Raw genomic sequence first — 25,386 nt, forward strand, 5'->3', positions numbered from 1 at the left:
CCCAGTTCTCTTGCCTTTCTGAATATCATGTTCCAGGCCTTGCAGTCCTTCAGTGTGGAAGCTGCTAGGTTTTGTGTGATCCTGATTGGTGCTCCTTTGTATCTGAATTTTTTCTTTTTGGCTTTTTGCAGGATTCTCTACTTAGCTTGAAAGCTCTGGAATTTGGCAATTACCTTTCTGGGAGTTGGGGTTTTTTTTGGGGGGGTTATTGTTGCAGGTGTTCTATTAACTCTTTCAATGTTGATTTTGCCCTCTTGTTCAAGAATTTCAGGCCAGTTTTTATTGGATGATCTCTTGTAGTATGGTGTCAAGGTTCCTGTTTATTTCTGGCTTTTCAGGTAGACCAGTGATTCTTAAATTGTCTCTCCTTCCTCTGTTTTCCTGATTTGTCATCTTGTCAGTGAGATATTTTATGCTTTCTTCTATTGTATCAGTCTTTTGGCTTTGCTTTATTAATTCTTGCTGTTTTTCAAGATCATTGGTTTCCAGTTGCTCAATTCTGGGCCTTAAGGCCTAGTTTTCTGCTTTAATCTTTTGGCATTCAGCTGTAATTTTTTGGTTCTCAAGTATAATTTGTTGATTTTTTTTGAACCATTTCCCACTTCTCTTTCCAGAGGGCTTCCATTTTTCTGCTGATAAGCTCCATTTGTCCAGGGCTTATGGACAATTTTTTTTTTAATTTTAATTTTTGGTTTTGCCTTTGTTTGAGTTTTGTTCAGTATTTCCTCTGAATCCTGGGTTTTTCCTCCATAAAAATTTTCAAGGTTGACAGATTTCTTTCTTGATTTCCTGGAGGGATTTTGAGGCTCCTGAGCAGTTAGCCATTTTTTTTCTGGATGTTTTCAGTTCTCTCTTTAGTCAGAAATCAGAGTCTGCTGGGCAGGGTTTTTTGTGTATGGAGTTAATGAACAGGCTCTCAATTCTCTGCAATCCTTTGAGGCTTTTGTGCCTCCCTCCAGGGGGCGCTCAGTGTCTGTGCTCTTTTGCCTGCCTTGTGTTCTGGTTTAGCTGCTTTCAAGGGTGGTCCCCTGCAGTCCTAGTCAATTCCCGAGGACCCCAAATGCTCCCTGTTCATTCCAGAGGCACTCCTGGCTCACTCCCTGGCTCCAGTGGGCACGCTGGCTCTGAGCACCTGAGGTCTGCGCTCTCTCACATGTTGGGGTTTTTTGCCTAGCTGCCTCTGGGGGTTCCCTGCTGTGCTAGTCAGCTCCCAAGGTCGCAGATGTGCCCTCTCCTCACTTCAGAGGTGCCCCTTGCTCGTTCATCTTGGCATGTGCTGGCCCTGGCTCTGGCCCTGTAAGTGGGGATGGGGTGTGTGGATCCACTTGCATTTGGGTGGAATCCCTTTCACCCTCTTAGAGGCTAGTAAAGCCCCAATCCCATGCACCTTCACTGCTGTGCCCTGCTTTACAGCGCCTCCACTCCTCTGATAAAGATTCTTAAGGACTTTGGGGGTGATCCTTGTTGGTGTATGTTGGGGAGAGTGAGTAAGCCATGTTTAGTTGCCCACCATGCTTACATGGAAGTTGGTATTTGTAATTCTTAAATTTTTTAAAATCAGTATTACAGCAGTTCAAAGGAGTATATACAGACAGAGGGTGTGCAAATAAGTTGATTAAGATGACATGATATACAAAAAAAGTCAAGATGTGAAAAAGAGGATTTCACAGAGAAACAATGGAAGGGAGAGATGGAATGGGGTAAATTATTTCACCTAAAGAGGTGAGAGGAGGAAGGTAGGGTTTTGGTTGAAAGATTAGTTTTTATTTGGATATATGTTTAAGATGTTTTTAGTACAAACAGATGGAGATGTTTAATACACAATCAGAGAAGTGAGATTGGAAGACACCTAAATTAAGCTATTACAGTGAAGGGGAAGATAAGAGTGGTGATGTATAGTAATCTCTCGGTGATCGAGAATGACAATTTTCTTTGTGCAGTTTCATCTACGGTGTACCCTCATGTGGCTTTGGAGTCCAAAGGCTGAGGCACAGAGTTTGTGGCACATGGGGCATGGGACACCAGCTGTTACGGGAGGTGCGGTTGTGGCCTGGTGTTGGCGTTCATGCACAGAAGCAAGATGTCGATGTCGCTCATCTTCAAAGGTGATGGCGGCATGGTGAATGTGGGTTTGCCAGCTGCTTCTGTCAGAGGCAGCGAGTTCTAGTTGCTTTGGTGTAATGCCAGCCCACTTCAAGTTTGACTTTAGCTGATCCTTGAATCTTTTCTTTGGTCGGCCTTGTTTCCTGAGTCCAGCTGACAGTTCACCATAGAACACCTGTCTTGGTATTCGCTGTGGGTCCATGCAGATGACATGTCCAGACCATCGTAGCTGGGTTTTGAGGACCATGACTTCGATGCTGGTGGAGTTGGCTCTGTCGAGGACTTCCTGGTTAGTGATTCGGTCCTGCCATCGGATCCTCATGATTGACTGGAGGGAGTGTTGGTGGAATTGCTCCAGCTGTTTCATGTGCTTCCGGTACAGTGTCCATGTTTCACAACCATACAGGAGCGAGCTGAGGACCACTGCGTTATACACTTTGAGCTTCGTCGCAGTGCTTACACCTCTGTGTTGGAGGACTTTGGAGCGCAGCCACCCGAGTGCCTGGCTGGCATTTTGGATTCTGGCATTAATCTTGTGGTCTAGGGACCCGTCGTTGGCGATGGTGCTGCCCAGGTACTTGAAGGTGTTGACGTTAGAAAGCTGCATGCTGTCGATTGTAATGCACGGCTGGTTAGTTGACCTCCGTGGTGCAGGTTGGAACAGCACCTCTGTTTTGCTAAGGCTAATGGTCAGGCCAAACAGTTTTGTTGCAGTAGAGAACCTGTCCACAATGGTTTGGAGATGATTTTCTTGGTGGGCCATGAGAGCACAGTCATCTGCAAAGAGAGCTTCCAGGATGAATCTCTCTGTTGTCTTTGTTTTTGCAGTCAGGCGGCGAAGGTCAAATAGTGAGCCATCCAGTCAGTATTTGATGTAGACGCCCAGGTCTAGATCCATCACAGCATGTCGTAATACTTGGGTGAAAAATAGGTTGAATAGTACTGGAGCGAGGACACAGCCTTGTTTCACGCCATTGGAGATGTTGAAGTGATCGGAAGTCTCTCCACCAGATAGGACTTCCCCTGTCATGTCGACATGAAAGAGCTGGATCAGTTTGACAAATTTTGCTGGGCAAGCGAGCTTGCTAAGGATCACCCACAATGCGTCCCTGTTCACTGTGTCGAAAGCCTTTGTCAGGTCTATGAAGACAATGTAGAGATTCAGGTTCTGCTCAAGGCATTTTTCCTGCATTTGCCTCACCGTGAAGACCATGTCGATGGTGCTGCGATCTGGTCTGAAGCCACATTGTGATTCAGGCAGGTTCTGCTCTGGAACAGATGACAAGAGTCTATTGAGTATAACACGGGCAAGGATCTTTCCGGCAGTGGAGAGTAGTGAGATGCCTCTGTAGTTGTCACAGGCTGCTTGTGAGCCTTTGTTCTTGTATAGGGCTACAATGGAGGCATCTCTGAGTTCTGGGGGCATGTCTTCCTCTTCCCATACGCTGGTCAGCACTATGTGGAATGCCTAGAGCACCTTTCCATTTAAGGCCTTGTACACCTCGGTTGGGATCCCGTCTTTACCGGGTGCCTTGCCTGCACTCATTTGTTTAATGGATTTTTGGAATTCTTCTATTGAAGGAGGGACATCAAGTTGTTCAATTGAGTGGTTTTGGGGCATCTGGTCAAGGGCACTTTGGTCGACTGAAGAGGGTCAGTTGAGAAGCTGACTGAAGTGTTCTTTCCACCTATTGCTGATGCCTTTTGTATCTTTTATGAGAGTGTCACAATCACAGGATAGCAAGGGAGTGGTGGTAGGTTTTGATGGTCCATAGACAGTCTTGAGGGCACTGAAAAATTGTTTGTAGTTTTTCATATCAGCAAACCGCTGGATTTCTTCTGCCTTTTTTTCCCACCATTGGTCTTGCAACTTCCTGATCTCACGCTGTGCCGTGGCTTGGAGAGACTTGAATCTGTCCTTTTTAGGAGCAGAGTTTGGGTTATTTTGCCACTCCATAAAGGCTTTGTTCTTCTTGCTCAATAGGTCTTCAATAGCCGTGTTGTTCTCGTCGAACCAGTCCTGGTGGTTGTGTTGTTTTGGGCCTAGGACTGCCTTTGATATTTCCTTGACTGCGTCTCTGAACTGGTTCCATTTCTCGGTTGAACTTCCAGTGAGTGGTCCCTTGGCAGACAGCTTGTTGTCCTGGCAGGACTGGAATGCTTGCAAATAAGATGGATCTCTAAGATGACTCACGTTGTAAAATGCTGGGAAATATCTAAACCTTATTCTCATTGTAGTTTTCTCAGCAAGAGAAAAACAACCATACTCATTTGTGTATAGAATCATTTCTTACACTTCAGAGAAGTAGGAGGGAATAAGATGAGAATGAGAAGAAGTAAGAGGAAGGAGAAATATGGGGTAGTAAAATGCCTGTGAGGAGGGACAGAATGAAAGGAGAAAGAGCAGGATCAAAGAAGGAAAATAAGATGGAGGGAAATACACAGTTGTTAATCAACTGTGAATGTGAATAGAATGATTTCACCCATAAAATTGAAGTGGATAGCAGAATGGATTTAAAAAAACCCAACAGAATCTTTCAATATGTTATTTAGAATAAATACATTTGAGGCAGGGAGACAGATACAGAGTGAATGTAAAGGGATGGAGCAGAATTTATCGTGTGTCATCCAAAGTATAAAAAGTAAGAGTAGCAATTATAATCTCAGACAAAACTAATGCAAAAATAGAAGTAATTATTTAGCCATACCACTGCTGGGTTTATACCCCAAAGAGATAATAAGGAAAAATATTTGTACAAAATATTTATTGCTGTGCTAATTGTTGTGGCAAAAAATTGGAAAATGAGAGGGTGTCCATTAATTGGGAAATAGCTGAACAAATTGTGGTATCTGATGGTGATGGAATACTATTGTGCTGAAAGGAATAATGAACTGGAGGATTTCTATGTGAACTGGAAGGACCTCCAGGAATAATGAGGAACAAAAGGAGTAGAACCAGGAGAACATTGTACACAGAGACATTGTGGCACAATCAAATATTTTTTTCTTTTCTTCTTTTCTACTTTTCTACTAGCAGCAATATGATGACCCTGGACAATCTAGAGGAAATTATGAGAAAGAATGCTATCCACATCCAGAGAAAGAACTGTGAAAGCAGAAATGCTGAAGAAAACAACTGTTTGATCACATGGGTCGATGGGGATATGATTAGGGTTTTGATGTTAAAAGATCACTCTATTGCAAATATGGAAATAGGTTTTGAATAATGATACATGTGTAACCAGTAGAAGTGCTCCAGGAGGGAGTAGGAAAGAGGGATGGGAAAAATCATGAATCATGTAACCATGGAAAAATATCTTAAATAAAAAAAAAATTTAAATAGATCTAATTAAATGAAATAAAGAAGGAAATTACATATTGCTAAAAGGTAAATAGACAATGAAGTGATATCAATACTAAACATATGTACTAAATATATAGCCTCCAAATTTTTAAGAAATTAAGTGAGCTTTAGGAAGAAATAGACAATAAAACTATACTAGTTGGGGACTTCAACCTCCCCCTTTCAGATCTAAACAAGTCAAACCAAAAAATGAACAAGAAAGAAGTAAAGGAAATGAATGAACTTTTAAAAAAATGTTAGAATTAATAGAGCTCTGGAGAAAACTGAATGGGAATAGATAGGAATATGCCTTCTTTTCAGCAATATATGGATTCTACCAAAAATTGACTATGTATTGGGGCTGTGATGGAAAACTTATGGTACACATGCAAAAAAGAGAACACAGAGCCTTCTCTGTGGGCACACCTGCATTCACCCACCAAAGTTCATTACTAGAAAGCCAAAGGAACTCAGAACCCCTCCCCCTCTCCATGTAACTGTGGACATTCCTTACTTCACCCATCCCTCTGTCCAGCAACCCAATGGGAGTGATTTCTCCCTCCCCTGCCTGGGGAAAGGTACTAGGGGGTGGAGTTCACATGCTATGTGAGGGTATCTAGTTTTTATTTCTGGCCTTCTAAGAAATGCTTATTTGGGCCTGAGATATTTAATAAATATTATCTAATAAAATATTATCTAATCCTCTATCTGAGGTTAGTAACAATAAAACTTTCACAGGGTCCTTAGGGAATGTCTTCAGTGAATGCCTGGGTCCTAGTAGCTAGCAACCTGAAGGCTTGGGGATCTGAAGGATGTGTCCAGGTGACTGTTTCTCCTGAATGGCAGACAGTGCATAAAAGGGAAGTTTAGTCCCTATAGCAGAAGTATAGAAACCAGGACTCCCCTGAACTAGAGCAGCAGATACAAACAGAAAAAATTAGTACAATAGAAATTGATATTAAACATTGGCATTTGGGTATCCCCACAGCCAACAAACTCCATCTTCAGGAATCTGATATGAAAATCTGCAAAAGATATTAATTAAATCCTATTTGAAGTGAATATCCTTTTTACTTCAAACATTACTTTAGTTCATGATATGAATGATAAATCCTTTGCAAGTAAACAGAATCAAATTTCACTTAAACACTTGTTCACATTTAAACACATGTTTACATTCTTGCACAAAGTACATGTAGATGAGGAATGACCAATTCCTTACCAAGGGTCACTACTCATGCACTCAGATCAGACTGATTTCTGATTCTGAGGTATTTCTCTAAACCAGCAAGGGAAACAAATCCAGATGAAGAGTCCAACCCAAGGCTCAGGGGCCCTACTGACCTCTAGGGGTCCCAGATAGGAGAGAGGGAGAGAGTCCAACACAGATTTTACCCAAGGAATTTTTCATCAATCCAAGAAGGGCTCAGTCCTTTCTGAGAAGCAGCATTCTCATGAATCCTGGGTAGAGAATTCGTTTTCTTCATGACTTCCTCAGTTATGTGGTTATGTCCTAAGCCTCAAAGTCAAAAGAGGATGAATTGTCCAGTTTAGAGGATAATAAGATATCTGAGACATAAAGTAGATGTTTATCAGAAGCAAGCTGGAATGTACCTATCTGTGCTCATCAAGAATTAAGGGAGAGGCCAGAGGACCTTAAAGTTATCTTTCTAGCTTTCAGGTAAAAAAATGAGTCTTTTAAATATTCTTCTGACTGGGACACAATCTGGGGTGTTGAGGTGTCTGGGGGGGGGGCTATACCCCCATATCAAACATATCATGAAGATTATACATTATGATTAAACAGATTTATATCAAGTTTGCAGGGGTGGTTTAATAGAAAGAAAACTATCATGTGATATGATTATATCAATAGATGTAGAAAAACTTTTAACAAAATAGGACCCTCCTATTAAAAAAACCTGAAAGCAAAAATATCAATAGATTTTCCTTAGATTAATAATGTGTAAAGTGAAATTCTAAGGCTAGTTTGAAATAAAAAAATTGTACTCTTTTTAGTCATTATTCAAAATTAGAGATCAAGGAAAACCATCTTTAAAATAGAATATATTTTATTGAGAGAGAGAAAAAAAAATAATGTGGAGCAATGTCTCATGTTATGGACCTGAGACAATGTTTCAAGATTTACAGAGAAACTCTTAAATTTTAGGACTTATTTTAAACATTCAGCCCTTCCTGAAGGGATTATCCTTCTAATTGACATTTTAAAGAAATGATCAAGGGTTGGAGACAGAAATTTTAATCCAGAAATAAAAGATAGGAATTGATTAGCTTTACAATGGATACAAAGGAAGGAGGAGTTCAGGACTGGATTACCTGGGAGAAACTGATATTTTACAATGGATACAAGAAGATGATTCCAGCTATGAGCTTGACTACCTGGGAGAGGCCTCTGACAAAATGGGAGAAACTCCCAGGACAAGGTCAGTCTGGGACTTCACCTAAGACAAGTTCCCATGGCACTGGAGCAAACTTATTAATATCTTAAAGTACAAACTTAAACACTTACTCTGATTATTATTGTTTCCCTCAGATCAAAAAGGGATTAGGCCTTCCTATTAAGGATGATGGTGGGGCAATCCTATCCTGCAATGGAGATACACTGACTCAAAATATTAGGGTTACAAGTCAAACTGTTACTCTAATAATTTTACATTGATTCCTCTTCACACAATAAGTATACAATTAATAGTCAGAAAAAATTATCTGTAATAGGGATAAGATACAAGTGTTCCCTATAAGATCAGGAGTGAAACAAGGATGTCTAGTATCACCAATATTATTCAATGTTGTACTAGAAATGCTAACATTTGCAATAAGAGAAGAAAAAGAAGTAGAAGAAATCAGAATGTAGACTGCAGAAATAAAACTTTTTTGCAAATGATATGTACTGAAAATAATAGATGCAGCTAAAAAAATTGATTGAAATTATTAATAATGTCAGCAAGGTAACAAGATATAAAAAACCTCATAAATCATCAGCATTTTTATTTATTACTAATAAAGTCTTGTAAAAAGAGATGGAGCTAACTCATTTAAATTAACCATACATAGAATAAAACACTTAGGAGTACATCATCCAAAAGAGATTCATAAATAGGGTGAAAAGAATTATAAATTATAAAAAACATTTTGTGAAAATGATACAAATAAAGTCAGAAGGTATTTCAATGTGAGGTCACTTCCTGGGTGTCTAGGAAGGACTAGGGCAACATAGTTTAAATGCATTTCAAGAGGGAGAGAATGTGTTGCCTTGAGAATCTGTTAAATAATTTTCCTTAATAATGGAAAGTCCATTTGGGAATGCTTGGGAGACTTGGAAGAGGTGGCAATAGAGAAGGGTGCACAGGAGGGGAATGGTTAAGTTATTTTACAGAATATCCAGCGGTTTGAAAGCCTGGAGGGTGGTAATATGTGGTTTGTACTTACAAGCTATAGGTGTAGCCATTTTCTTTTTTCTTTTTTTTTAAATTTTTTTATCTGATTCTGCTCAATCTCATACAACTTGTAGCTCTGGGATAGGAGAAAGATCAGCTCACTATCAGCTAAATTTAAAAATGGCTTTAAATTTTAAGATGAATTTGAGCTTTACCTCACAACCATCTCCTGTGACTTTGATCAAATCACTTGACTTTTTTGGACTTCCTTAGTTGTAAAAAATAGGAGATTGGATATGAAATTCAGTTTATAACTTGGAGTCTGTGATCTTATGATTCCATATGCAGAAGATGTTTTCCATATATTCTGTATGTTTTAGGAAGCTCAATCTAGGTGGATAGGAAAAAGGGGAAAAGACTAGAAGGGGACAGACCAGAAAGGATAACCCTTTCAACTAGTATTTCAAAGACTAATCAGTCTTTGAAATACTAGTTGACTAGGCCTGAATCAGTGAAACTGTAGCCATCAGGTCATTTTGCCTCTTTAGATAAACTTCCATTGTATTATATGATCTCTAATACCATTCTACTTTTATTCTAATTATTTTATTGCTACCTGCCCAAAAGTGAGGGATTAGACTGTATGATCATTAAAAGCCACATCCTTTCCTGGTATTTTGTGATTCTGTGTTAAATTATTCTTCTTTTAAAGCTCTTTCCCAGACAATTTGTTCTATTTGCTTCAAATATAATTTCTCACTTGTATTTTCAACCTGCCTAAAGAGATATTGAGTCTAAGATAATCAAATTGCACTTCTTAGTGTACTTAGACTCTTTTCTGTTTTCTTTCTTTGTTCTCTAACCTAGAGTCTCTTCAGCCATTAGTAGATTTCTTGACACTCTGTCTGTAGCCTTTGTTTTGTTTTTGCCTGCCAAATATGACACCTCTTAATAGAGACATCAGTAGCTCTCTCTCTGTGTTTCTGTCTTTCTGTTTCTGCCTCTGTCTTTCAATTTTTGCCCCCATGAAAGATGAGCAGATGCCTAAAAGGAATAATGAAAGTCAATGGAGACCCATAACCTGGAAAAGGGACTATTTTGGTTTATAAAGAAGAGTAATTGGTTCCTTAGAATACTCTGAGTAAAAGATCAGAATCAGAGCATCTTAAAGTGAAAGTGATATAAACAGTGCTTAGAAAATGCTTCTAATTAGAAAATTCTATAGTTTATAGCATGAGGAGGATATGGGGGAAAAAAGAATATAAAAAGGAAGTAGCATTATTGGAGAGCAAGAAGAAGAGATATTTATAGTAGTAATTAGTATATCAACACCACAATTTAACTTAATTTCCCCTCACTCACAGGCTATTAGCTGTTTATGAAACTGAATATTTGCTCAGAACCTTGTAAATATCATCTTGGTGATATACCTTTACTATCTCTCAAGAACCCACAGTCTAATTTATTGAAATGAATAAACTTTAGAGATTTTTGATCACCAATACTAAGAGATACTTAGAAAGGCAAGGAATCTGTAGATAGAGACAGTAAGAGTAACAAATTAATTGTCAAAATGAAAAAGTCTTTTCTTTCTATAAATAGTTACATACAAATGGAGTATATAGAACTGCACTACTATGGGTACCAAGTTAGCTAGCCCAGGTTCTAGTTATTTTATGGGTCATAATCACTTATTAACCATAGCTAATGAATCTCTACTGAGGTATTTTACTTTTACCAGCTAGCTCTAAAAGATTAATTCATATCAATTGTATTTAATCAAATGGTAACAGAAAGTAACAAAAGAAAATTAACTACATAAACATTTATCTTAAACTTCCACAAATATATTGAAGCTCTAGAGTGTAGCAGTCCACCCCTAGCTATGGGCAAGGGGAACAGTTGGTATGTACAGATTGTCTTAGAAGAGAGCATGCTCAGTCTTGAGCATGCTCAGTATTGCACATGGCTGGGAAAGCCTCTGACCCTTGACCCCAGCTTCCCCCAGGTTAGGTGGGAACACAGATTTCTTTGTGCTCACCTGGTTAAGAGAAACCACACCTATACCTTGTCATTAACCAATGATGATCATCCCTCTGTACTGTGTATATTTGCATATCAAAGAGATTAAATAGGCCTCAGCCAGCTCCGCCTTTCTCTCTTCTGCTCTTGCTCCCTTCCAGCTCGCACTGATGGCTGTCCTTGCTGGAGTCTTGGGCCAGGCTCCATCTTTAATCTTTCTCTATCATCTCTCTGACCTGTGTGGTATTGAATCTAGATCTCTGGACTGGTAAAAGCCTTCGGAGTGGTCCTTTGATCAAAGCTTGGCTGTGGCTTATGGATAATTAATAAAGACTCATTCCTGCCACCTCATATCTCTAATTTGACTCCGTCATCCCCCTCATGGTATGTAAAAATTCTATCCTTTCTCTATCTTCCTACCTTAAAGCTTCTCTCTCCCCTCTGAGGAAGCTTTATCTGGCGCCCAAAAACGTGACCAGGACTCACACCTGGCACTTTCTCGTGGCATTCAACCTTTGTTTCGCACAGCTGGTAGCCAGGACGTGTCCCTTGACACGAAGGTGAGAAGGCTTGGTCATGACGTGGGTCTGAGGGAGTTTGCCGGTTCTCTTGGCCAAGAACGGTAAGTCTTCCTCTGCTCGAGGTGGGTCATTCCTCTGAACCCTGCTCGACTCTTAATGTTGTTGCTTGACGGGGGAGGAAGGGAACTCTCAAGAGCTTAACTGCCTGAGACTAAGATTGGACAGATATCAGGATGAGGAAAACACATGGTCGGTCAGAGCATGATTCTCAAACTATCTCGGCGGGGGAGTGCTGTTCCCCTCCCCCACCGGGGCCCACTAGTACAATACTATGCCGTGGCCGCCTCTCCCCTACCTGGATCTCTGGAGGTTAAGAGAAAACCTGAGGAGCGGTCTGAGGGGGAGGGGGAGATCAAAAATCTCTCACCAGGGGCGATTGGTAACTTGGGAAATCTTGGTCTAAAACAGACAGTTGCTAGAGCATAGTGAATTTAGAAAGGAGCAATTGGGAAAAGAAAAAGGAGGAGTTAAGATTTCAATAGGAAAGTGCAAAGTCAAATTTACTGGCTCCTAAGACAAAAGCTCAGAAAGCCAGGCTGCTATTCATATGGAAGAGCAGGCAGTTTAGCAAAAGTGGGAAAGGCTAGCGAAAAAGAAGCAAGGTAGAAGCTGCTGCAGAATGCTAAGGAGTTCTTTCTTAAACACTGTTTATTTCAAAAGTTCTGCAGGGAGCAAGCTAATCTTCACAGGAAGATTCCTGAGCCTTTTAGGAAGTGGTCTGACTTGGATGCATTTGAAAGGCTTAGCAGGAAGTGGTTGCTTTGACTCAAAGCAGGGCACTTTGTGTATCAGAATCACTTGGGAACAGAGATAATTTCTAAAAACTTTTTCTAATAAAACCGCAGGTCTCAGCAAAATTAATGAATCAAGGTAATAATCCTGAATTAGGTTAAATTCAAAACAGCCTAGGTTGTAAAGATATATTGCCATTCTGTAACCAAAGGCAGAAGATTTTTTTTAAAAAAAAAAAGCAAGCCTCTACACTCATTTAGCATTTGAAAAAGGTCCTAGGAACTCTTTTGTTTGAGGTCTGGCCAGGTAAATGCAGGCTTTACCTGGGTGATTGCAAATGATCAGAAGCACAGTGAGGTGAGATCTGGGAATTTGAATCGTTTTAATTTGGGTTGGATATAGGTGAAATTATAAAGGAATGTCTGCTTATATTTCTTGATAGAGGAAGTTAAAAAAGAAAATTAAAAATCTTTCTCTGACTTTTGTTATATGCCGCAGAATATCAGGACTAGAAATGTTTTATCTGTAAAGAAATTTTGGTATAAATCACGAGGTAATTAAAGTGCAAACAGAAAATTTTCAAGGTTTAGGCTTAAATCTGAAGCTGCATGAATTTTTTCTCTCTCCCGGCCACATGGCTTGAGCCATGTGGAAGATAGCATCATAGCAACTGAGGTTCCAAGTTTATCACTAACGCTGTAATTGGCTAGTAGGAAGAAAAATTTAATACTAAGATATAATAAGCATAAATTGGAATATGATTTAAAGGAATTTCTAAGGCTTTCTAATTTTAACTATGGAGGAATTATTAACAATTTTCTAAGCAGGATATGAAAGCAATAATATTGAGCAGAGATTATGCAAACAGCCTGTATGCAGTTCAGAAACTTTTTAGTGGGCATATTAATATACCTATATCCAGAAAGCAAATGATTTATAACTAGAATAGCTTTTACTATGGAAAAATAAGACACATGCTCAGCAGAGTGAAAGCATGGTTAGAAGGATTCAATCTGTTTACCAGTGGTTAATTATTAAAGTTATCAAGTAATTTGTTAATTCAGTACAGTGATTTATTAATGATTTGAAAGAGGCAATACTATAATTTATTCAAATTACAGATATTGAAGCTGATCATGATATTGAAAAGAGACCTATGATAATAATGCAAATTCAAAGGTTACTGGCACAATCTGATTTATTTCTGCAGTGAAGATTTGCAGAATTAGCAGATGAAAGCAATAATTCTAGTCACAGTATCAAGATCTTTTCAGTTATGAAGTTACTTGCAGTAGTTCAGAAATAATAACTTCTGTGCAACTGTTTGGTAATTCTGTGCATACTTTTACAGCATAAGACAATTAATAACTGCACAATTTGAATTTTTTCAAAAAGCAAAAATTGTGTGCAGACAGACAAAGGTTTAAGATCCCAGCACACATGGGTCAAATCATAAGTGATTTATGGTATGATATCTTTATGATTATGGGTTTGAAAAAGCAAATACTTAAGCATCTATACATACTGTTTTGCAAAGTCAAAGGTAAAACTGCTGTTTTGAACAAACAGCTCCTAGCATTCTCTGCTCTAGCAGAGGGCCAAATCTATTCTACATCTATATCCTAAAAAAGCATGTGATATTGCTTATCAATGCAAACTGTTGTGGATTAATTTCACCCCTGAGAGATATCTACTACATATTCTGGAGCAAAGGATGCATTTCAGCATGCTCCTGGCACAAAGGTTGAACTATGAAAAGTGATGGGAGATACTTACTCTCCTGGTTTATGGGTTCAAGCTCATATGAAGAAGTGAGCAAAGTGATTACAGATTCTATAAATAACTGTACACTACTGTCTATTCCAAACAGCTTGGAATAATAGGGCTTTTAACAGCAATGCAAGGGCTAAATTTATGCTCATGGCTTACATGCAAGCTATGGTAAATGGAGATCAAAGGAATTTATGAGCCCCAAGGTTAAAAAACTGAAGGTATATATATTCTGTCACTTTCTAACTTTCTAAGACCCAATGAGGCTTTCATTTGGGGTCGAGATTTTCTGTTTATTTTCTCAGATATGTGAAGTCCATGGAAGATGACGAAGAGCATCTAATGGCAAGAAAATCTGCCCAGAAGAAGGACAGATGGCAGAGGTGTCTGGCACAGGACACCAGAACACAGCACATGCACTATAAAGGCAGTAACACGGCCTTATAGGCAGATTTAACACACTATCCACACAAATGTACTTGAATGAAACACAATTTACATGCAGAAGAGTATCATTAAGTCATAGACAGATATTCTGTTCTATGAATATATGGGTATTTGGTATAAGATCTAACTTTATTACATGCCTGAAAATTTTGAATGGTATTGGTACAATATGTAACTTACAATCATTTTATTGGAATTGTTCCATGTTAGCCAGATTTGATCAAAGACCAAAGGGAACAGTTGTGAATGTTATGACAGTATAATGAATGCTGTCCACTTGTAACACAAAAGGTTATTACTATCCAAAATGTAATTATGATTATTGTCTTAAAGGGTACATTATATTTGCAAACATCAATATGTCTTTATGAGAATCAGACTTATCTAGAAGTCAAGGTTGTTAAGCTGTGACAATTCCACTTTCATAAGAAAAAAGGGGTGGATATGGTATCACTAATCATCTATCTCTTCTACACCCCAAAAGGAATATAAGTTAAAGTTTTGCAATAATCAGTATTGAATGTAATGATAAAGATTACATGGTATGATATACCTGAATTGGGTTAAATATCATCAAGATATTAAGACTGTAAGGGACCCAAGGGGATGATAATGTTGGGTCGAGGTCTTGTTTGTATGTTCACAGATAACGAAAACATCTGGTCACTCATGTCATGCTTCATGCCAGCTGACACAGACCAGGAAGAGAAGCAGACGAACACTGTTGTCATCAGCTATCTCCATGCCAGCCACAATCCAGGCACACTGGAAGGACACTTCTTTTGGTGACTAATATCACTCCAGAACAATGACATTACACTTATTAGAGACATTTGCTATTAGACCACTGATGGACATCCATCATGTTGACATCATGATGACATCCATTGAGATGTGGTACCCAGAGCAACATCAAGTATGCTAACTCAGAAGGACTAAATCACACTTGTGTCTGTACCAGACACCAGATATATCCCACACTCCAAAGACTTTGCTATGGGATTGAGATGAATTAGCTACAATTGTTTAGCTACTGATGTATACCTTGTATTTTGTATATGATACTGTCAAAAGGAATGTATATTGTATGCATTGTGAATCTTCCACTTGTATTGTAAGAAATGCTACTATCACCGAGGGTATAGACATTGGTATGACTCTCCAAAGAGTAGGAGATAGACAACTTTCATTCATAGCATAGATCTGATACCTCTGACAACAAAAAGGAGGTGCTAAGCAGAAAATGCTGCACACACATGTCTAATGGACAGATGAAACTGATGTTACTCTCAAGAAAGGATGAGAGATCAGGCAAAATACACTATGAAATCTTTAATCAGGAATCTGAGTTATTGTAAGAGATCATTGACATCCAGACAAAGATTATGTTCCTGACAATACCTGGATGGACATTACGGGCTGACTAACATAGGTGTAGTTAAGTGTTAATACCATTGTTAACCATTACTCCTGATACTCTGTCTTTGTGGGTAAAATCTTAATAAGAAAAATTTCTTGCTCTCTCCCAACAGTCGCAGAATTCAGACGGCCGCTGAATTCGGGGTCTATTGGCTTCCCTTTCATATACTGGAAGACGTTCTGGTATATGGAAGTAAGACCTCAGGAGCAAACTGAGGACTCTAGGTTTGACAATTTCTGTGGACTCACAGTCATTGTCTCTCCTACGTGGAAAAAAATATTACAAAAATGCATGGAGCAAGGGCAAAGTATGATTTAAGTTTTACTTTTTGGAGTATGGATTGAAAACATGACAACAGGCACAGATAAGCTTGTAGAAAAAGCACATTGAATATTATACACTGACAACTAGGAATGAAAAAGCTGTGTCAAATTCTATAGGTACAAGAAACGGTAGAAATTGTTTCTACGTGAAAAACAACTTAAACTTCTATTTACCCTAACATTGGTTTGGTAGAATGAATTTTGCTAATATTAGTAATGTTATATGCTTGGTGATCATATTGATGGGTTTATTTATACAAGCAGAGATTTAAATAAGAATGACATAAGGAATATGCAGTCAGAACTTGAAATATTACTTCATTATCACCATCATGGTTATTTAAGCTACAATTGGGAATGTAAAGTATATGGGAATATTAGTATTTGTTAAAAATTGCACTGTGATTGTTGTATTGATGTTTTTGCAAGGCCTGTAATGGTGCAAAATTATGTTCATATACAAGGCAAATTTTGATCTATTTATATAAGGAATTAGAAATCATTTGGAATATAAGTTCTGATACTGCACATTGGCTCAGTTTCAAAGATACCACATAGACAGTGAGCCAAGAGAATTTTGTATTAATTTTGGGATCAGGTTCCCAGGATCATTTTCTTTTTTTTTTTTAATATATTTTATTTGATCATTTCCAAGCATTATTCATTAAAGACATAGAACATTTTCTTCCCACCCCCACCCCCCATAGCCGACGCGTAAATCCACTGGGCATGACATGTTTTCTTGATTTGAAACCATTGCTATGTTGATAATATTTGCATTAGAGTGTTCATTTAGAGTCTCTCCTCTGTCATGTCCCCTCAACGGCTGTATTCAGGCAGTTGCTTTTCCTAGGTGTTTCCACTCCCATAGTTTATCCTTTGCTTATCAATAGTGTTTTTTTTCTCCTAGATCCCTGCAAATTGTTCAGGGACATTACATTGCCACTAATGGAGCAGTCCATTACGTTCGATTATACCACAGTGTATTAGTCTCTGTGTACAATGTTCTCCTGGTTCTGCTCCTCTCGCTCTGCATCACTTCCTGGAGGTTCTTCCAGTCTCCATGGAATTCCTCCACTTTATTATTCCTTTTAGCACAATAGTATTCCATCACCAACATATACCACAATTTGCTCAGCCATTCCCCAATTGATGGGCATCCCCTCATTTTCCAGTTTTGGGCCACCACAAAGAGCTCAGCTATGAATATTTTTGTACAAGTCTTTTTGTCCATTATCTCTTTGGGGTACAGACCCAGCAGTGCTATGGCTGGGTCAAAGGGTAGATATTCTTTTGTCGCCCTTTGGGCATACTTCCAAATTGCCCTCCAGAATGGTTGGATCAGTTCACAACTCCACCAGCAATGAATTAATGTCCCTACTTTGCCACATCCCCTCCAGCATTCATTACTTTCCTTTGCTGTTATGTTAGCCAATCTGCTAGGTGTGAGGTGATACCTCAGAGTTGTTTTTATTTGCATCTCTCTGATTATAAGAGATTTAGAACAATTTTTCATGTGCTTATTAATAGTTTTGACTTCTTTATCTGAGAACTGCCTATCCATGTCCCTTGCCCATTTATCAATTGGAGAATGGCTTGATTTTTTGTACAATTGATTTAGCTCATTATAAATATGAGTAATTAAACCTTTGTCAGAGGTTTCTATGAAGATTTTTTCCCAATTTGTTGTTTCCCTTCTGATTTTAGTTACATTGGTTTTGTTTGTACAAAAGCTTTTTAGTTTGATGTAGTCAAAATTATTTTACATTTTGTGATTCTTTCTATGTCTTGCTTGGTTTTAAAGCCTTTCCCCTCCCAAAGGTCTGACATGTATACTATTCTGTGTTTACCCAATTTACTTATGGTTTCCTTCTTTATGTTTAAGTCACTCACGCATTTTGAATTTATCTTGGTGTAGGGTGTGAGGTGTTGAACTATTCCTAGTCTCTCCCACACTGTCTTCCAATTTTCCCAGCAGTTTTTATCGAATAGTGGATTTTTGTCCCAAAAGCTGGGATCTTTGGGTTTATCGTATACTGTCTTGCTGAGGTCGCTTTCCCCCAGTCTATTCCACTGATCTTCCTTTCTGTTTCTTAGCCAGTACCAAATTGTTTTGATGACTGCTGCTTTGTAATATAGTTTAAGGTCAGGGACTGCAAGGCCCCCATCATATGTGTTTTTTTTTTCATTATTTCCCTGGATATCCTTGATCCTTTGTCCTTCCAAATGAACTTTGTTATGTTTTTTTCTAATACAGTAAAAAAAAATTTTGGAAGTTCAATGGGTATGGCACTAAACAGATAGATCAGTTTGGGTAGGATGGTCATTTTTATTATATTGGCTTATCCTATCCATGAGCAGTTAATGTTTTTCCAATTGCTCAAGTCTAGTTTTAGTTGTGTGGAGAGTGTTTTGTAGTTGTGTTCATATAGTTCCTGTGTTTGTCTCGGGGGGTAGATTCCTAGGTATTTTATTTTGTCTAAGGTGATTTTGAATGGGATTTCTCTGTCTAGTTTTTGCTGCTGAGCTGTGTTGGAGGTATATAGAAAAGCTGATGATTTATGTGGGTTTATTTTGTATCCTGCAACTTTGCTAAAGTTGTTGATTATTTCAATTAGCTTTTTGGTTGAATCTCTAGGATTCTTTAAGTAGACCATCATGTCATCCACAAAGAGTGATAACTTGGTCTCCTCTTTGCCTATTTTGATGCCTTCAATTTCTTTTTCTTCTCTAATTGCTACTGCTAGTGTTTCTAGTACAATGTCAAATAGTAGAGGTGACAATGGGCATCCTTGTTTCACTCCTGATCTTATTGGGAATGCATCTAGTTTATCCCCATTGCAGATGATATTAGCTGATGGTTTTAGAGATATACTGTTCATTATTTTTAGGAATGACCCTTCTATTCCTATGCTTTCTAGTGTTTTTAATAGGAATGGGTGTTGTATTTTATCAAAGGCTTTTTCTGCATCTATTGAGATAATCATGTGGTTCTTGCTGGTTTGCTTGTTGATGTGGTCAATTATGTGGATGGTTTTCCTAATGTTGAACCAGCCCTGCATCCCTGGTATAAATCCTACTTGATCTTGGTGGATGATCCTTCTGATCACTTGCTGGAGTCTTTTTGCTAGTATCCTATTTAAGATTTTTGCATCTATATTCATTAGGGAGATTGGCCTATAGTTTTCTTTCTCTGTTTTTGACCTCCCTGGTTTTGGAATCAGTACCATGTTTGTGTCGTAAAAGGAGTTTGGTAGAACTCCCTCTTTGCTTATTATGTCAAATAGTTTATATAGTATTGGGATTAACTGTTCTCTGAATATTTGATAGAATTCACTGGTGAATCCATCAGGCCCTGGGGATTTTTTCTTAGAAAGTTCTTTGATGGCTTGTTGGATTTCATTTTCTGATATGGGATTATTTAAGAATTCCATTTCCTCTTCTGTTAGTCTAGGCAGTTTGTATTTTTGTATATATGCATCCATATCTCCTAAATTGGTGTATTTATTGCCATTTAATTGGGCAAAGTAATGTCTAATGATTGCCTTAATTTCCTCTTCATCGGAGGTGTTGTCTCCCTTTTCATCTTTAATGCTGTTAATTTGCTTTTCTTCCTTCCTTTTTTTAATTAGATTGACCAGTACTTTGTCTATTTTGTTTGTTTTTTCAAAGTACCAGCTTCTTGTCTTATTTATTAAATCAGTAGTTCTATCACTTTCGATTTTATTAATTTCTCCCTTAATTTTTATGATTTCTAGTATGGTTTTCTGCTAGGGGGTATTAATTTGATAGCTTTCGAGTTTTTTCATTTGCATTTCCAATTGATTGATCTCTGCTCTCCCTAGTTTGTTAATATAAGCATTCAGGGATATGAATTTACCTCTGATTACCGCTTTGGCTGCATCCCAAAAGGTTTGAAAGGATGTCTCGCCATTGTCATTTTCCTCGATGAAATTATTAATTGTTTCTATGATTTCTTCTTTAACTAAACGGTTTTGGAGTATCATATTGTTTAATTTCCAATTGGTTTTAGATTTGGTTTTCCATGTACTATTACTGATCATTATTTTTATTGCCTTGTGATCTGAGAAGGCTGCATTCATTATTTCTGCTTTTCTGCATTTGTGTGCTATGTTTCTGTGACCTAATTTATGGTCAATTTTTGTGAATGTGCCATGTGGTGCTGAGAAGAAGGTTTATTCCTTTTTATCCCTATTTATTTTTCTCCATATGTCTATTAATTCTAATTTTTCTAAGATTTCATTCACTTCTTTTACCTCTTTCTTATTTATTTTTTTATTTGATTTATCTAAATTTGATAATGGTTGGTTTAAGTCTCCCATTAATATGGTTTTACTGTCTATTTCTTCCTTCAATTCTCCTAGTTTCTCCATTAGAAATTTGGGTGCTATATTATTTGGTGCATACATGTTGATTAATGATATTTCTCCGGTGTCTAAAATACCTTTTAACAAAATATAATTACCTTCCCTATCCCTTTTGATCAGGTCTATTTTTGCTTTGGCTTTATCAGATATCATGATTACCACTCATTCCTTCTTTCTGTCAGTTGAGGCCCAGAAGGTCTTACTCCATCCTTTAATTCTGACTTGTGGGTGTCAACCCGCCTCATGTGTGTTTCTTGAAGACAACATATGGTAGGGTTTTGGATTCTAATCCATTCTGCTATTCATCTACGTTTTATGGGTGAGTTCATCCCATTCACGTTCAAAGTTATGATTGTCATTTGTGGACTCCCTGGCATTTTGATATCCTTCCCTAATTCTAACCTTTTCTTTTTTGGCTCTACCTTTTAGTCCAGTGATTTACTTTGATTCAGTCCCCCTTGTCCCCTCCCTTGATGCTTCCCTTTTTAGTCCCTCCCTTTTTCTTCCCTCCCCCTCCCCCCTCTCTTTCCCTCCCTTTTTGTTTTCCCTCTCCCCCTTCCCCGTGGTTTTCCCTTCTCCCTACCCTTGTTGGGTAAGACAGAATTCAAGATCCCAATGGATCTGGATATTTTTCCCTCTCAGAGTTGATTTCCCTGAGATTAAGGTTTAAGTAAAAAATCCTCTCTTCCTCTCCTTCTTATAGGAGTTTTCTTCCCCTCCCCTTCCCATGTGAATATTTGTGTGAGAATGATTATTCTATTTGGTCTTCCTTTACCCCCTATTTATACATTACATTTTCCCCACATGTTAGTATACATAGATTGATATAAATGTAGTCCTTATAGAAGAGAGTTTGAGTAAAAGAAGAAGATAACATTTTTCCCTTTTCCTTAATATTTACCTTTTCAGGTATTCCTTGCTCTTTGTTTTTCAGTATCAAACTTTCCACAGAGCTCTGGTCTTTTCTTTGCAAAAAGTTGGAAGTCTTCTATTTTGTTGAATGCCCATACTTTACCTTGGAAGTATATAGTCAGTTTTGCTGGGTAGCTGATTCTTGGTTGAAGACCCAGCTCTCTTGCCTTTCTGAAGATCATGTTCCATGCCTTACGATCATTCAGAGTAGAACTTGCAAGGTTTTGTGTGACCCTGATTGACATTCCTTTATATCTAAATTGTCTTTTTCTGGCTTCCTGTAGGATTTTTTCTTTTGTTTGAGAGCTTTGGAATTTGGCAGTTACATTCCTGGGAGTTGTCTTTTGGGGGTTTAGTGTAGAAGGTGTTCTGTGAGCTCTGTCAGTGGCTGTATTGCCCCCTTGTTCTAGAATCTCTGGGCAATTTTCTTTGATTATATCTTGTATCACCATATCGAGTTTGGTGTTTATTTCTGGCTTTTCTGGGAGTCCAATTATTCTTAAATTCTCTCTTCTCCCTCTATTTTCCAGATCTATCACCTTGTTGGTGAGATATTTTATGTTCTCTTCTAATTTCTTGGTCTTTTGGCTTTGCTTTATTAATTCTAGCTCTTTTACATGATCGTTTTCTTCCAGCTGCCTGATTCTGGCCTTTAAAGCCTGGTTTTCCTTTTCACTTTGGTCAAACTGGTTTTGTAGATGCGTGAATTTCTTTTGTATTATTTCCCACTTTTCCTCCCAGAAGGCTTCCATCTTTTTGGGTCATCTCTGATTCAAATTCTTCCTGGGTTTGTGGAGAGTTTCCATTTCCTTTGGAAGGTTTCGGAACATTTTCTTTTGTATCGTCTTCTATCTCCTCTGTATTTTGTATTTTGGCTCCATAGAATGTGTACAAAGTCCCCCCTTTCTTTTTATTTTTCTTGGGATTTTGGGGCTTCTGTGCTTCTGTGGAGTTTGCCATCTCTGAATGGGGTGGATTAGCTTTTCTTATCTCTGGTGTTCAGAGGCTTTAGTCCTGGGCAGATTGTCGGTTCTATGAGCTTTACCTGGGTTAAACTGAGTATGCCTTTAGGCAATGACTTTAACTGGAACTGGAATGGAAGGGTCGGACCAGGGGGCCACACTCTCCCCCGGTTCTCTCTGTTTCCCTGCTGCTAAGGTGCCCCCTCGACTGGGTCGGGTTGCTTTCTGGAAGTTGCCTTCAGAATAGCTGGCCGTGAGGCTGTTTTGTCGGCCCTGAGGGTTCCTGTTGTTTCAGAGGACCCTGCTCTCTGCGGGGGGATGGGCCACGGCTTCCTGGAGCTCTGAGGGCAGTGACTTTCCCTGGGAGTCGGATAGAAGGCCCTGAGGGTTGCTGTTGTTTCAGACTACCCTGCTCTCTGAGGGGGGTGGGGTTGCGGCTTCCCGGAGCCTTGGACTCTGTGCTCCTACACCTTATGCCTGAGTGATCTCGGGTTCTGGCTTTTGAGGGGGGCCGTACCTTTTGATCCAGGTCCAGGTCCAGGAGGAGGATTCCCAGGGTCTATGCTGTTGATCGTTTTGAATGTCGGTGCCTTAGGAGCTTATAGTTTGAGTTTGGTCGGGAGGGTTTTCCGGAGATCTGAACTTTAGCTTTCTCTAAGCCGCCATCTTGACTGGAAGTCCCCAGGATTATTTTCTAAGATCATTTGATAGGTGATGACATGATCCTCCAGAATTGTTCAGAGAGGATGTTTTTCTTTGAAGGGATCTCTCACAACACACAAACAAAAAGAAAAGGGAGAGGAATCTTATAGATATCAGTATGTTCATTTTAGAGAACACTTTTGATTCATTTTCAAGTATTCAACTTTGATTTTTTTGTTGCACAATTATTGCCAGAATTTTAAGTACTAGGAAAGTACTGTTGATGCTCTGATCCAAAACCACAGAGGTGCATGTATCTAACTCTTTCGGCCACAGGGGAATCTGAGACTGTGAGAATTATGACAGCATTTGTTAATTTTTAGATGACCATCCTGGAGAGTGATGTCTGATTGCATGTAAGGGGAATCATAATGAATCTTTCATTTTCATTATGGACCAGATAGCCATGGCCACGATTATACACTTTCCATATGAAATGGATGTTTGAGATTGGGAAATGCAGAGACATGGCGTACTGACACCCTCAGTCGCTTGATGTCCTGGCATCGGGCTACCAACAAGTTTCCTATGTGGCAGGCATCTGGCAGTGAGCATGAATAGATCCCTAAGATGCAGTATCAATATGAGAGAAAGGAAGGACTTATCCTTCATCTCCAGAGATAGCATTTTGCTAACTGTTGAAAAGGCTGACAACTTCTGATAGTCCAGACTGTGAATGGTGGCATGTTTGATTATTGCACCTGTTTTGTGAGCCATAGAATTCTACCTCATTAAACCAGGATCAGTAGTGTGGAAATTATTTTCTTAACATTTTTATATCTACTAAGACTGTTGCACTGATTGTGAAATGCAGACAGGCAGATAGAAAGATCAGTTTGGGATCTTTAAGATTGATCACTAAATCAATTTATGCTGATGTTCACTCTTGATTGGTATATCTAAGTTATACAATCTGGTTTGGGTTTTTCATCTCTGTATCAGAATATGATTATGCACCAGAGTGTTTGTATTTGTATTTGTTAATACTGTAATGTTGTTACATTTTGATATTGCACTATTGTTATGTCAAACAAAAAGGGGGAGATGTAGCAGTCCACCCCTAGCTATGGGCAAGGGGAACAGTTGGTATGTATAGATTGTCTTAAAAGCATGCTCAGTATTGCACATGGCTGGGAAAGCCTCTGACCCTTGACCCCAGCTTCCCCCAGGTTAGGAGGGAACACAGGTTTCTTTGTGCTCACCTGGTTAAGAGAAACCACACCTATACCTTGTCATTAACCAATGATGATCATCCCTATGTACTGTGTATATTTGCATATCAAAGAGATTAAATAGGCCTCAGCCAGCTCCGCCTTTCTCTCTTCTGCTCTTGCTCCCTTCCAGCTCGCACTGATGGCTGTCCTTGCTGGAGCCTTGGGCCAGGCTCCATCTTTAATCTTTCTCTATCATCTCTCTGACCTGTGTGGTATTGAATCTGGATCTCTGGACTGGTAAAAGCCTTCGGAGTGGTCCTTTGATCAAAGCTTGGCTGTGGCTTATGGATAATTAATAAAGACTCATTCCTGCCACCTCATATCTCTAATTTGACTCCGTCATCCCCCTCGTGGTATCTAAAACTTCTATCCTTTCTCTATCTTCCTACCTTAAAGCTTCTCTCTCCCTTCTGAGGAAGCTTTATAGAGGAAAAGTAGGAATTTAAAGAACACACACATGGGGCAGAACCACATGCAGAAGAAATATGGCCAAAACAACTGTGAAGAGATGTCCATTAAGATATATCTAAAAGAAAGAAAGATGCTGGTGCTGGCGCTGTGCTAGGGGGAAGGGATGGCGGGGGCTGCAGTCACCCCAGCAGATGGTGCACAGGCCCTCCCCCATGCTGACCTTTTCAAGGTCCCCTGTGTTATAGTGAAATCACTTTGAAGATTGATATAATATTAATTTATGGTCGCCAAGGAATTCACTTATGAAATTCCTAAATGAAACACTTAAGTCAGAATGGAGTTGTGGTGGATTAATTAAAATGGGAGTAAGAGAGAAAGAGAGAGTGGGGAAAGGAAAAAGTTTAACTCAACCTTCTGGCAGAGCCAGAGGTAGTTTAGGCCAGAAGGCCAAGGTAGAAAGGAGAATCAGTCCTTGACTCACATGACCAATCTGAAGGAAAGCTGTCTGCGGGCCTCCTCTCTGCTCAAATTCCTAGCACGAACTGGTGCCTAGCTTTGTCCCCAGGAAGTGAGCGAACTCCAGAGGTTGCTCTCTATGTCACTTCCTCTGCCTCACAAGTGACAATGGTGGCTCAAGCTTGGCTTAGGACAGCCCAGG

The 25,386-nt window shown here is 39.0% G+C and overlaps 1 protein-coding gene across 1 annotated transcript; it reads right to left on the bottom strand.

The window, feature by feature from the left end:
- Positions 1–1,753: 1,753 nt before the first annotated feature.
- Positions 1,754–25,366, bottom strand: LOC130457275 (uncharacterized). The gene is made up of 2 exons (XM_056817449.1): positions 21,429–25,366; positions 1,754–4,263 (listed from the first exon to the last, which is right to left on the bottom strand). The coding sequence occupies exon 2, from the start codon at positions 2,864–2,866 to the stop codon at positions 1,943–1,945; it is 924 nt and encodes a 307-aa protein (XP_056673427.1). The 5' UTR covers positions 2,867–4,263; positions 21,429–25,366; the 3' UTR covers positions 1,754–1,942.
- Between the last annotated feature and the right edge of the window lie 20 nt (positions 25,367–25,386).

The sequence above is a fragment of the Monodelphis domestica genome, chromosome 2 (assembly GCF_027887165.1).
Source record: "Monodelphis domestica isolate mMonDom1 chromosome 2, mMonDom1.pri, whole genome shotgun sequence".
Taxonomy (NCBI): domain Eukaryota; kingdom Metazoa; phylum Chordata; class Mammalia; order Didelphimorphia; family Didelphidae; genus Monodelphis; species Monodelphis domestica.